At 38.1% G+C, this 12,882-nt stretch overlaps 1 protein-coding gene across 3 annotated transcripts in view; it reads left to right on the top strand.

The window, feature by feature from the left end:
• The window catches only part of FAP (fibroblast activation protein alpha), a 54,570-nt gene that overhangs the window by 8,339 nt on the left and 33,349 nt on the right, over positions 1-12,882 (top strand). For all 3 annotated transcript variants that reach the window (XM_030580451.1, XM_030580452.1, XM_030580453.1), the window contains exons 3-8: positions 5,028-5,123; positions 6,431-6,525; positions 6,657-6,731; positions 6,973-7,025; positions 7,943-8,015; positions 9,335-9,455. In XM_030580451.1, coding sequence (XP_030436311.1) covers positions 5,028-5,123; positions 6,431-6,525; positions 6,657-6,731; positions 6,973-7,025; positions 7,943-8,015; positions 9,335-9,455 — 513 coding nt within the window. The remainder of the gene's footprint in view (positions 1-5,027; positions 5,124-6,430; positions 6,526-6,656; positions 6,732-6,972; positions 7,026-7,942; positions 8,016-9,334; positions 9,456-12,882) is intronic.

A 12,882-nucleotide genomic window follows, 5' to 3' on the forward strand; every position in this document is an offset into this window, starting at 1 on the left:
TTGATTACCAATAGAGGGAAGTTCACAAACGGCAATTTAGGATACACTAGTAAGCATGATGCCCTGGTATTCTGGAGATCTGGCGTCTTCAAATTTGGACAATCTGGGACTTAATTCCCTATCAATAATATGGATATCAAAGGGGTGTCTAGTGACCACCATTATTTTGGGAGAGCCAGTTTATCTATAATGTACTGCCCTGATTCATGAAACTCTCCCCTGGTATGGGAGCACTTGGCAGAAGAAGGTTAAATTAAACACACAGCAGTTGATGGATGGTGGTAGAATGTATATTTGTTCAACTGAAGGCAAGATGGTGCTGCCTACAAAGCCGTTTGGATGCCAGCATGTATAATACCATTAGTGTTATTCTGCAAAACATATATGAGGATGGGGGGAAATGTTAAAAGTGGATTGATGTCTGTGCTGGTGTAGAGGCCTGTATATGCAGCCAGAAACTGCACCTCTGAAAACTGGTGCTGGAGCCAGGAGAGAAAAGGAACTAAGGATTGGTTTGTGCCTGCATCCTTGATTGGGAGTGGGAAATGTGATTATAATAGAATATGTGCACACAATACTAGTGCACTGTGTCATTTTACCAGTGAGAGAATAAAATTTATGTATTAGCAGCAAAGAGTTCTGTGGCACCTTATAGACTAACAGACGTTTTGGAGCATGAGCTTTCCTGGGTGAATATCCACTTCGTCAGATGCATGCATCTGATGAAGTGGGTATTCACCCACAAAAGCTCATGCTCCACAAGGTCTGTTAGTCTATAAGGTGCCACAGAACTCTTTGCTGCTTTTACAGATCCAGACTAACACGGCTACCCCTCTCATGCTTGAAATTTATGTATTGTTAATCTGAAATTTATTAAAAGCTTTGCTTTGAAGTTCCTGTCTCTGTAGCACTCATACATCAAGGGACTGGACAGCAAAATAGAAGTAAAACACACAAATCACAGTTTGGGATATAAAAGAAATATGCAATGTAAAGGTCGTATATTGTCACAGTTAGCTGTGTCCATAGAGCAATGATTAAATGCGGTAACATTCAGTTATTATGAGGATGGAAAATGTAGGGCCGGTGTCAAGCTTATGTTGTAAGACAGAATGACCAGCACAGCATGCTATGTAGTATACCATTCTGCATAATCTGATATCACTGGGAGTGTTGTGTGTGCAAGGAATGCATGATGACACCTTCTTTATAAAGGCGAAGGAACTATAGAGAACTAAAATCAAGACAGTGTGTTTTAGAAGAGAAAGAGCGTTTGAGAGTCAAGAACCTTTGATTTCTACTGCCAGCTCTGCTACTGATTTCCTGTTTGTCCTTGGACAATTTGCCTCATCTCTTTACCCTATTTCTTTGTCTGTACAATGAGAATAAAAATAGCTACTTACCTAATTTGTAGGGACATTGTAAGGGTTAGTCAATGTTTACACAGTACTTTGAACATGTAAAGCACTCTAAATGCTAGTATATATTTTGCATGCCTATGAAACTAAAATAGTGATTAGATCAAACTGAATTTATTTTAGGAAATTATGGGCTTGATCAGAGCTGTTCCAGCAACAGAATCCAAAATGAGGATTCATAAGTGCTGGAGCTAGGCGGGCAGCGGGTGCTCTTGCACCCTCTACCATGAAATGGTTTCCATCATATACAGGGTTCACAGTTTGGTTCAATGGCTCTCAGAACTCCCACTATACAAATTTTTCCTGCACCCCAGCAAGGATAAAAAACTCACACAAAAGTTATGGAAGGCTTTGAAAGATGAGGAAGAAATGAAGACACATTATTTCTTTGTGGAACATGATTTCAAGGGCTAATTATTGAAATGATCTTTAGTTATACAAAAGGAGTCAGAAAACCGCAAATAATTAAAGCTGCTGCCTTAATTAGAGCATTTAAATGCCTCTTCAGTTGCTTATGAACAAGCATTCAAAATGATAAGTAGTCAGCAAACTGGAAGTAAGAAGCACTGGCATTCAATTTTCTTAAAGTGGGATGCTGGAAATTTAAAAAGAAATGGATACGTTTAGCAGCTGTGCTAAGTTAACGGTTGTACCAAGTTATGGGAGAATACACTGCATGTGAGAGTGATGTGGTTAAAAGAGTATTTAAAGAGTCTAGTCAGTTGATGTGAGAACTAAGACAAATGGAGGTCACCAGCTTGATCAGTGATGCTGTTTGTATCCTTTGTAAGAATTCTATTCTAGATTCTGTAAGGACCTTTAAATAAATACTAAGACTAAGACTTTTGCCTAATAAAGGTATCAAATAGGACTGCAGGTTTTGGCCCTTAGAGTGCACAATTCTAGAAATAAATCTTATTAATGAGTTTGTAATAGCTTTAAAACCATAATTCATGTAGAGAATTTAATCTGGAAAGTATATGGTAGGTCAAGACATTTTAAGTATCCATTCATTTGGTGTTGAGAGGTGATAGTGAAGAAGCTGATTCTCAGCAATTATTTAACATCATTTCAGTAAGAGTTTGTAATTGTCTCTTCTTTTTTAATATATTAAGACTTTCAGTAAAATATTAGCCTGCTACTCACAAGGAGAATTAACTTCTTCATGAACACATATGGATATTTTCTGAGCTTACTGCTAGCTCCATGGATTTTTGATTTGGTTTGGTTTGGTTTTTGTACTTGTATGTTTCTGCCTGTGGATTGTCATTTGCTTTTATTTAGCTTCACAACTTCCTTCTGCAGGCAAAAACAGTGACAACAGTCAATCTGACATATGTGTTCTACAGTAAGTAAGTTACTTAGCAGAAGAACCACGTATTGTCATTGTAAAGTATACCATAAAAGTCAATGCAAAGCAACATTTCACAGGGAGTCAAAATGTGGCCCTAACAGAGAGAGAAAATAGAGGCAAAGTTGAAACTGCAGTGCAGTAAATCATCAGGATTGAATGGCATTCACCTCAGAGTTCAGAAAGAAACAACAGGATGAAGCAGCAGAGATACTCTCTAATAGCCCAATGCTGAACCCATTGAAGACAATGGCAAAAATCCCCTCGACTGCAGTGGGAGTAGGATTAAGTCCAGGGAGCACTCAAAAAGTGGAAAGCTGCTTATACAGTGGTAACCTTCAAAAACAGAGCCGAAGGAGTACCTAGAATTTACACACAGATAAGCCTGACCAGAAGATGACTGCCTTTATCAGACGACATTTCACGTGTCCTGCACATTACAAATGTTTTGTGTAGTCTTTCTGAAAGATTATTTTATTTTATTTATTTTATTATTTTATTTTTTGCTTCTCATGAATGAACCTGAATTTCTCATATTCCTTAACTTTGCACTTACGTGACCCAGAGCTTTCAGTATTGCTCTCTGCTGATTCACACTGCTATGTTTTTTGTTTTACCCAAAAAGCCACAAACATCTTTTGTGCTTGGTTTTTAAGCAAGTGTTTAAATAGTCACTTCATACATCAATAACTAGTTTGCGAATTAAACTGTGTGGCCCTAGCAGAGGCAGCCAAGTCTGCAATTGCAACAGGCTGTAATGAAGTATTAGAGAGGCCAACTCCCTTCCAAAATCATTACAAATTGTGTTTTTCAGCAGCAAATAAACAAATTGTTCATTTTACTACATCTGCTCTGGCTTGACTGGCAATTCAAACTCAAATCTCTTGACTTTCTTGTAAAAATATCTGTCACAGAACTACCGGATTAGATGAAAAGCCCAGCAGCCTGTCCCCTCAGCACTGATAACCTCGTCTGCACTCCCCACTCAATACACACACGTTCCAGCTCCTCTCCCAAGAAATTATGCAGAGGATGTTAACTAAGCCCATTCCCCTACCATCTGCTTGGCAGCTTGTTTCTATTGCTCTTTCAGCCTCATCTTCTCTATTTCTGAGGTGACTTGGTTCTGTTTGCCCCACTCCGATTATGCCTCTGAAGCTATCCTCCTCTCTAACTGGGAGCTCAATGATTCTGAGGCTAACGTCACTCAGCTCATTCCTGTTCTCCCCAGTCACCCTTGTCTGGCAGACAAGAAAGTTGACAGATAACCCAAGTCTTCTGGTCAGTAGGATTTCCCCAGGCATCTATCTGGGCACTGTGAAGGGGAGGGTGGAGACCACACAATTAGGCACTATTCAGAAGTCCTTTTATGTAGTGTCATATGCATGGCCCATCTGGGAGAAGGGTGATGTAGTGATAGTCACTGCTACAGAGGGAGATCAGACTAGGGGAGAAGGGCCGATCTTTGAACATTCCCTTGATTTCTAAAATTCAGTTTATTAAATTTATAAAATCGTTCTCCAGTTTTATTTCTAGCTCTATATATGTGTGTGTTGCTTTCTTCTGGCTACACAAAGAAATAAGCATAGGTGATGATAATCTTTCAAGTCTTATATCCCGCTTCTAACTCTTGATAAGAACACTGAAAAGCTTGTAAAGAGTGAAACTGGTTGGTTCAGGGGACTGGTCATGGGATACAGAGCCTTTCACCTGTCAGTTATTGGTTGAAATCTAGCTGTGGTGAGCAATGATTTTAAGTGGTTATTTGACTCTTTGGTGGCCTAGGTACAGGGCTTATTTGAAATCATATGTGGGTTCCTGTAACCATTAAAACAGGCATCTTCACATCCTATACAAGTTCAGGAAACCCATGCCCTCTTTAAAAACTGTTGAGTGCCCCTGGAAATGGTGTGGGGAGGAGTTCTCATGCTTTCATGGTGTCTGCAGCTACATAGGTCCATCTCTGTTTATGTGAAATGAATTCTCCTCAGTCAAGTTCCTAGCTTCTTATCCCTTGAAGCAGTTCATCCAGAAGAAGGTTGAAGGATGCTGTCAGGGCAATGATGGAAAATTTCCCTGCTGCTACCTCTGCTTTGCCTGATCTGGGAATTACTGGAACACTACATTCTTCAGGGCTTCTCACTACACTAAGTTTCTGGAATAGAGGAAAAGCTCAGCTAGCAACAATTTCTATTTTGCTTCTCAATCCACGCAGGTGTTATTAATAACTCTTTCCTCTCTCTATCTTATTTCTAAAGTTCCCAACTCAGATGACAATCCTAGGGCTCTTACATTGGAAGATTTTTTGAATGGAAAGTTTCAGTACAAAACATTTTTTCCATACTGGATTTCAAGTAAGTGAAGATATTTTTTTGTGGCTACGTATAATTTTTAATATGTATTTTCTGACTGGTTTACACAGACTGAGGCCTGGTCTATACTAGAAAATAAAGTTGGTTTAATTACATCAGTGAAGGGTGTGAAAAATCCATACCCTGCATGGTGTAGTTAAGATGAGATAAGTGCCCATGTAGGCAACTCTAGGTTGATGTAACAATTCTTCTGTCAGCCTAGCTACCACCTCTCAGGGAGGTGGATTATCTATGCCAACAGGAGAAGTGCTACAGCATCGCAGTAGTGCCGTTACAGCATTTTACACGTAGACAAGCCTTCAGAAGTGTATTTTCTCTGTGATGACTGTTGCTCTGAGTGAATGCTCACTGCTAAATTAAAGGTACAAAATCACAGCTGAAGCTCACCTTTCTATTGAAGAAATCTCAAGTATTTAATCCAATAGCAGAAAGAGGATTCTTATAATAGTTTCTATTTTCTTAATCTTTTATCAATTTACAGGACATTGTTTTATTGTACTTGTTTCCATTAGATGCACTGAACATTCGTCTCTTAAAGAGTCTGTTTCTTTTATCTTTGATTTCACTGGGCTTTTATACTTCCAACAGATAATGACTGATAATCTTTTACTTACGTGCCCAACACTGCCACCCTTAGTTACGCTGAGCACTCTTGTCTGCTCTCTTATGATAGAAAATCCTACACTCTTGAAACTTGCAGAGTCCCTTTGAATGAGGCCTTTTGTTCAGGTTTTACATAGGAGTTAAGTATTTGGCTCTAAGTGAGTTCTTTAAAATAAATATATGAAGTTAAGTATTAAGTACCTGAGTTCAGTAGCACATGTGTAATTAAGCCAGAATTTGGCCCATATGATCCTTCTTTACACCATATTGTGCAGTGCTAGTATTATCTACAAAATCTGTATAAAATGGAGACTAGGTGAAATTCAAAGCCAGGATTTTGAATCTTCTTCCATTAGTGAGTTTAAATGAGATATCCTGTGTTACGGACCCTAAAATGGGTCAAATCCTGGCAAGTTTGGGCAGTCATAATTCAGAGCAGAAATTGACTTCATAGCTATAAAGTAACTGCCATATCACTGGCTGTGCAGTGTAATTTCAGCACGTATCTGAGTGTCCAAAGGCCAGATCATTGCATAATTTGGTGCTGTTATGGAATTACAAAATAAGGCAAAACTTATTTTTATACTGATTTCAACAGACATTTGTTCTTGAATTGCTCAACTGCCAAAGCGGGACTATACTCTGATGAACATTTTCACAATTTCACAATATCTTTTGATCAACAGGTCATGAATATCTTCATCAGACAGCAGAAGATAATATTATTCTCTATGATGTTGAAACTGAGGACTCAACTACCATCTTGACTAACGACACACTTGTATGTATCATTGCCATTTAAAAAATAAATAGAAGGTTGTTGTTTTAAAAACTTCCATGAAAATACAAATGGATTTAAATATTCAGATATTTAGTATGTGCTGGAATCTAATCAACTTCTCAATCTTTCAGAGAAAAGTTAATGCCTCAAACTATGCATTATCTTCTGATAAACAATTTATAGTTCTGGAAAGCGATCACACAAAGGTAATTCCTTTTTATTATTATTACTTGGCTGAAAATTCTGCCTTTTTACATCTGATATTTTACAGGTTGTGGTAACATATTACTCAACATGAGATCAAGAAGCATTAATGGTAGATTAGAGAGGTGAATTAAATTAAACCACCATATAGCATGGGGTGGTGTGTAGGCCCAAGGGAAGTACTGAGAGGCATTATACCTCAGAGATGATAATATTTTTTTCTGGCTTACTCATTTTTTGCAGCTTTGGAGATACTCTTATACAGCATCATACCACATTTATGATCTTCAATACAGGTAAAAGCCTGATACCTGTTTCTCATACTCTAGATGTGTGCTTACTAGCATTTCCATTAGAAAGCTCTCTTCTGATATTAGTTATTGCACTGTGCTGTTGTTGCTTCAGTCTCTCAAGTTGCCTGCTGTTTGCTTGATTAGCTGGTGCAAAATTCAGAAATTACCCTGAAAAAAATGTATGGTGGGAAAATCCCCCTATCTTTTCACCACTAGGCATCTTGGGTCTATCTGATCTGTGATTGCCTGAATCTCTGACTACTCAGAATTTTCTAGTCCCTCCTTCTGCCCTTTATCCATCTTTTTTATTTGATTTTTCCTTCCATTCTGACTGCTCTCTTACACTGCTGGGAAGGTGCTGGCAGGGGGTGGCTGCAGCTTGGGTGCTGAGGAAAGCCATTGCATATGGCACTGCAGCTGCTCTCCTGAAGTACACAGGCACTGCTGATGCCTCCTGCTGATGCTTTGCTGGCTCCTCATAGGTGATGCCACATGATAGGTCCATGGAACTTCCATGTGCTCACATGATTCACACGTCACTAGAGCCGATTCTAATAGTAATACACACTGTACAGTATAGCAGGTGACTTAGTTGCCTGTGCCATACTTGGACACAGCTTAAAACTGGCATTTCAGGCTGTCGGACCAAGGTCTAGCTGACGTGCATACACAAAGTATGCTAGCGTATGCTGGCCCTTGTGCATGAGTCACATTATTTAATGCCTAACTGCTTGGTTTGCACAGCAAATGCAAGCTTTCTGACACCAATTTTGCATTGTTCACAAAACAAAAGCTGTTAAAATATTGTACTTCTGTGCTTTTTCTTTAATCTGCCTTTTATATGTATGTACAATATTATGATCTGTTTGTAGGGCAGGCAATAGCCATTTCAACTTCTTTCCTTTTTTTTTTTTTTGTAGTAATTTTGTAACAGAAAATCCACTTCCAAATAAAATTCAGTATATATCTTGGTCACCCGTTGGACACAAATTGGTCAGTAAAAATAATGAAGTGCTAGAATAACGTTATTTTTGATGGAATAGAATTGATTTATTTGGTTATGTTGGTTTGCTTAAGCGCTATTTTCACAGGCCTTTAAATTGTGTTTATCAACCATATTTAATAAAGAAAACAGTTTAGCTAGTCAGTGTGGAAGGGGGAACACCTTTATAGAACAACCTTTTCTAGCCTAAAGCTTACGTTTTAACAGTTCATAAACAGTAAATAATACTTAACTTGCTATTGTCCCGTTATTTCTTTCATCAAGAACTTTGAACACAGTTCAGAGTTAAGACATTTTCTTAGTAAAACACTGACAGCAGTTGCACTCTCACTGACCTCCAAATCTGACAGTGGAAGAAGAGAGGTCAAACAGGCTACATGCTTCACCTGAGAATTTTGAGTGTTGTTTTGCTGGCCATTTAAATATCTGTGCAATTGACATTTTACTTTTATGTTATTAAATCAAATATTTGTAGTATCAAGAGATGCAATTTTCTAAGAAATTCCTCATATTTTGGTTTGATGCAGCAGTCCTGGCACACCCTAAACTTCCACTGATTTTACTAACCGTTTGAGATGAACAAGGGCTGTAGGATCAGGCTCCTTTTTTGTAACAGAAATGGACAAACGGATTCAGATAAAATAAGAACCTTTGTTCAGATCTCAAACTGAATCTGAACTGAGTCTTTTCTAAATTTCCAGTAAAGTTTGATCATCTTTTAAAATTTATATTATAGACTCATGTTTTATGCTACACTTGCTGGTCCCAGCTAGGACCAGAAATAGAAATGTCTGAAATCTCACAAGAAAGCCTGTTCACCTGAGATTTCTAGCACAGCTGAAAAAGATACAAGAGTTTCAGAAAGTTTGAATGAGTTTCAAAGAGGACTGCAAATTCATTTATGCCTAATATTTCAGGATATTCTTTTCATTCAATGTATTTTCCAGTACAGCTCATGGGAGTTAAATGCCTGCATCAACAGTTTAAATAGAGCACTTTTTTTATATTGACAAAAATTCAGTGGAGTTACTGTGGAGTTACACTGGTGTAATTGAGAGCAGAATTTGGCCTTCAAATTGTAATGTACTTCCATTAGATCAAATCCAAACCTAGTCCCAAGGGAGGTACTAGGTTCTTGGGAAAATTTGCAAAGGCTTCAATTGTAATTTTACTTGACTAAGGATATCAGGATTTGGCCTATTATACTTTATTATCATTTCTAATGTATATGCAAAAGCATTGACTGTACAAAATTTGGTCAGACCTTTTTCTATAATTGTATTTCTAACGAATAAATTCTCATCTTTAGGCATATGTGTATCAGAATAATATCTATTTGAAACAATATCCTGAAGATCGATCTATTAAAATAACTAGTAATGGAAAAGAGAATGTAATATTTAATGGAATTCCTGACTGGGTCTATGAAGGTAAGTTAATATTGAAAACTGCATTAAACAAAGCAGGGTTTGGTCAGAACTTAGATGGGAAAACACCAAGCAACATCTAAGTGCAGCAAGAAATGGTGTTGTTGATTTAGTATTTTGCAATCTTCTCTCTAAGTCAGTAGTGAGCCTGTTTATGCACATGATGTGCCTATCACCTTGGTAACTAAGCACTGTCCATGAGCCAGTGAGGGTCCCAGTTTCAAATGCGATGTGAAATCAAGAGCCTGTGATCATCCAAAATACCATGTCACATTTCATAAGAGTAGAGATGTTAGCCACAGTGTCCTGGCAAAATTTCAACTCAGGAAACTACATTCTCTGCAGTTAAATTTTGCCTATAGCTTCAGTTAGGTAAGTTACTTCTCACTTTCCTCCCCTAAAATCTCTGGTGTTGTGCAAGTTGGTGCTGCATTTAGAGCTCAGCGTTTGCTACATTTTGGCTATGAGTTTCTGCCAGGTTAGGACATCTGTAATTTTCACTGGGGATCCACAGTGGACTTTCTTCCTTAGGTGCCCTCTAGCAGGAGCTGTGCCAGCAAAAGCCACTCTAGACCATGGGCTGAATTTAGCCCTTTGTAAATATTCCTTTCATTCACTGTAGTCTGATTTCATCCTGTAGTGCCCTTTTAGGGTAGCAGTGTTTAGTTGGGTGCAACTATCCACTCCTTATCAGTGCAATGAAGCATGGGCCTTATTTTTGTGGCTCCATGCCAACCCTTTTATTCCTCATTTTTCACAATTCCTTTTCCTCCTAACACAAAAAAAGTATCCCTACTAGATAGACTCATCTTCCCTTCCTTAGAGCCATCCTCCTGTGGACGACAAGAACTCAGTGCCCTTTGGAGCACTGGTTCCTCTTTGAACCGATCAGGAGGCTAGTACAGCAGAGTATGTGCAAAAGTTTTCCATTGAAAAACAACACCTCCACTTCAAGTCTCATGGTGACTTAAAACCATGATCAAGATTCAGACTCAATCCAGCAGGAAGTAGTTTGATTTGCTACCACAAAGCAATTGGGCTGGCCTATTAATAAGTATATTTGCCTGAGCTAATCTTTTGTAAAACAGTACCTATCTTGAGCCTGGCGCAATTACATGGACCCAAAGATCGGTGGACTTGTAGTACTTCTGAGATTATCTTCCAGCTTCTTGTTTCACAATATGCCAATGATGTTCTGATGTCTCACCATATCAGCACACCCTGCCCTGTGTTGTTCCTTATATGCAAACAAGTATAGGCAAAAGATGGGTTTCACCATTTGTAACTAGAAAAGTGCAAAAGTAAGGTTGAACAGAAAAGCATACTGATATTGCAAAATCCTATCAATATATAGGGATAGCTCAGTGGTTTGAGCATTGGCCTGTTAAACCTAGGGCTGTGAGTTCAGTACTTGAGGGGGCCACTTAGGGATCTGGGGCAAAATCAGTACTTGGTCCTGCTGGACTTGATGACCTTTCAAGGTTCATTCTAGGAGATAGGATATCTCCATTAATTTTTTTTTTATATAGGAGGGAGTTTTAGAGGTCTGGGTAGGTGCCTTGTTTTATGGGTCCCAGCAGTTTGTAATAAATCCTACATATTGGGAAATGATAACTAATAATGGCCTCCTTTTTATTCTGTTGCAATAGAGCAAAGGGGCACTAAAATTGAAGAGTAGAACATTTAGACTTGGTGAAAGGACATGTATTTTTACACATCATATAATCAATCTATGGATTTCACTGCTCCAGTAGGTCATGGAAATGCATTCTGTAGCTTTATTTTATAAAGGAGTGGGGAAAATGTTATGACATTTAATATCTGTAGTTGTACAAGTGGTGATAATGATACTAGTTCCCAGACTTATTCCTTCAGGGCATAAATCATTTACCTGTCCAGATCAAGAAGGAATATCCTATCTTCCTCCCCGCTCAACCTCATGCATAGCATTGCTTAAAAGTCCAGGTTCATTATTAGTTTCTGCCTTCTTCTGGCTAATCCCAGCACCTGACCAGATAAACCAGTGGTGCAGAATGAAAATCTTTTTTTGGTGTTTAGGAACAGAATGAATTGGCTTATAAAAATCAACAATGAACCAATTTGTTATGGTATTTTTCTGATAGGAAACATGGGCTTTTCATGTACTCCCCATAATTTATTTTTCCTCAGAGCAGTGCTTTGAATAAAGGGAGGATATTTTCCCATCAGTTTCCCCCTGATTCCCATGTTCACTACCCCTTCCTTCTCTCCTGATCACAGCCATAATTTTTTGCCTCCTTCAGACATAGTGACTGCATTTATGCTGTTCCAGTGGTTGGGACAGCCTCACAATTACTGTTCACTAGGTCCAATCCTTCATTTTCTTCAAAGTCCACTTCTAAAAGCAGTCCATGAAGCATTCCAGCTATAATGAAAATTATTATGCACTGGATGATGTTAACCCTTCTTTATGTAGATACAGATCTGAACCATAGCACTGGATCTGAATACCCTCACTATTGGGAGTTTAAACATTGTGGCTTGGGCACATTTTTATAATGTATAAATAAAATTCTGGATTGAAACTTGCTTATATTTGGGAGGGATCTGAACTTTGCAGATAAGACTCATGTCTTTTTTATACTTATTTGATGGCAATGAAACCCAGTGGGAGTTTTGACTTCAATGCGAGCAGGATTTGGCTCTTAGGCTTCAATGCATCAAGACACTTAACCAGATATATAACTTTAAGCATATGAACAGCTGACTTAAATGGATCTATTTGCATTGTAACCTTTTGTAACTTTTATGTTGAAATGTTCCCAATGAATATTAAGTTGTTAAAGATAAGGGTACAATAAAACATAATTTAGTTTTCAGCTTCGAGCCTCTAGGTTGGTTACAAAAAAATGTGTTTAGTAGATGACCACAAAGCAACAGTTTGAATGATAAAATTAAATGTTATTCAAAACAATAATTATAGTTACTCAAACAGGCGTGCATTTATAACTTGCACAATACTGCAATTATACTTACACTCAACAATGTATTAATGAGTGATCATCAGTCCACTGAAAGCAGAGTGAAGTCCAGCCTTATAATCCTGGAATCTAACGGTACCCATCTGATGTTCATTGGAGCTCTCCCTGGTAGTAACAAAACTACTCTTATAATACTAATTAACATTAAACCTACCCATTGCCACCTTCACATTTCTGCCAACTCCTGATTGGTTCTTTACATTACACATGATTTAAATTAACATCTGCACCAATGTCTTTCCCCTGCTATCAATAATAGACAGCATTTTAATAAAACATTCACAATTTTTAAAAACACTCAGTAAAGTCCATGCTAAAGCCAGTCATAACTGAAACATAGCCACAAGATAGCCTTTGGTCATGTCCTCACTAACTTCAATTTTCCCATTTTACTATCTCCAATTTACCTC

The sequence above is a fragment of the Gopherus evgoodei genome, chromosome 11, assembly GCF_007399415.2.
Source record: "Gopherus evgoodei ecotype Sinaloan lineage chromosome 11, rGopEvg1_v1.p, whole genome shotgun sequence".
Lineage (NCBI taxonomy): Eukaryota > Metazoa > Chordata > Testudines > Testudinidae > Gopherus > Gopherus evgoodei.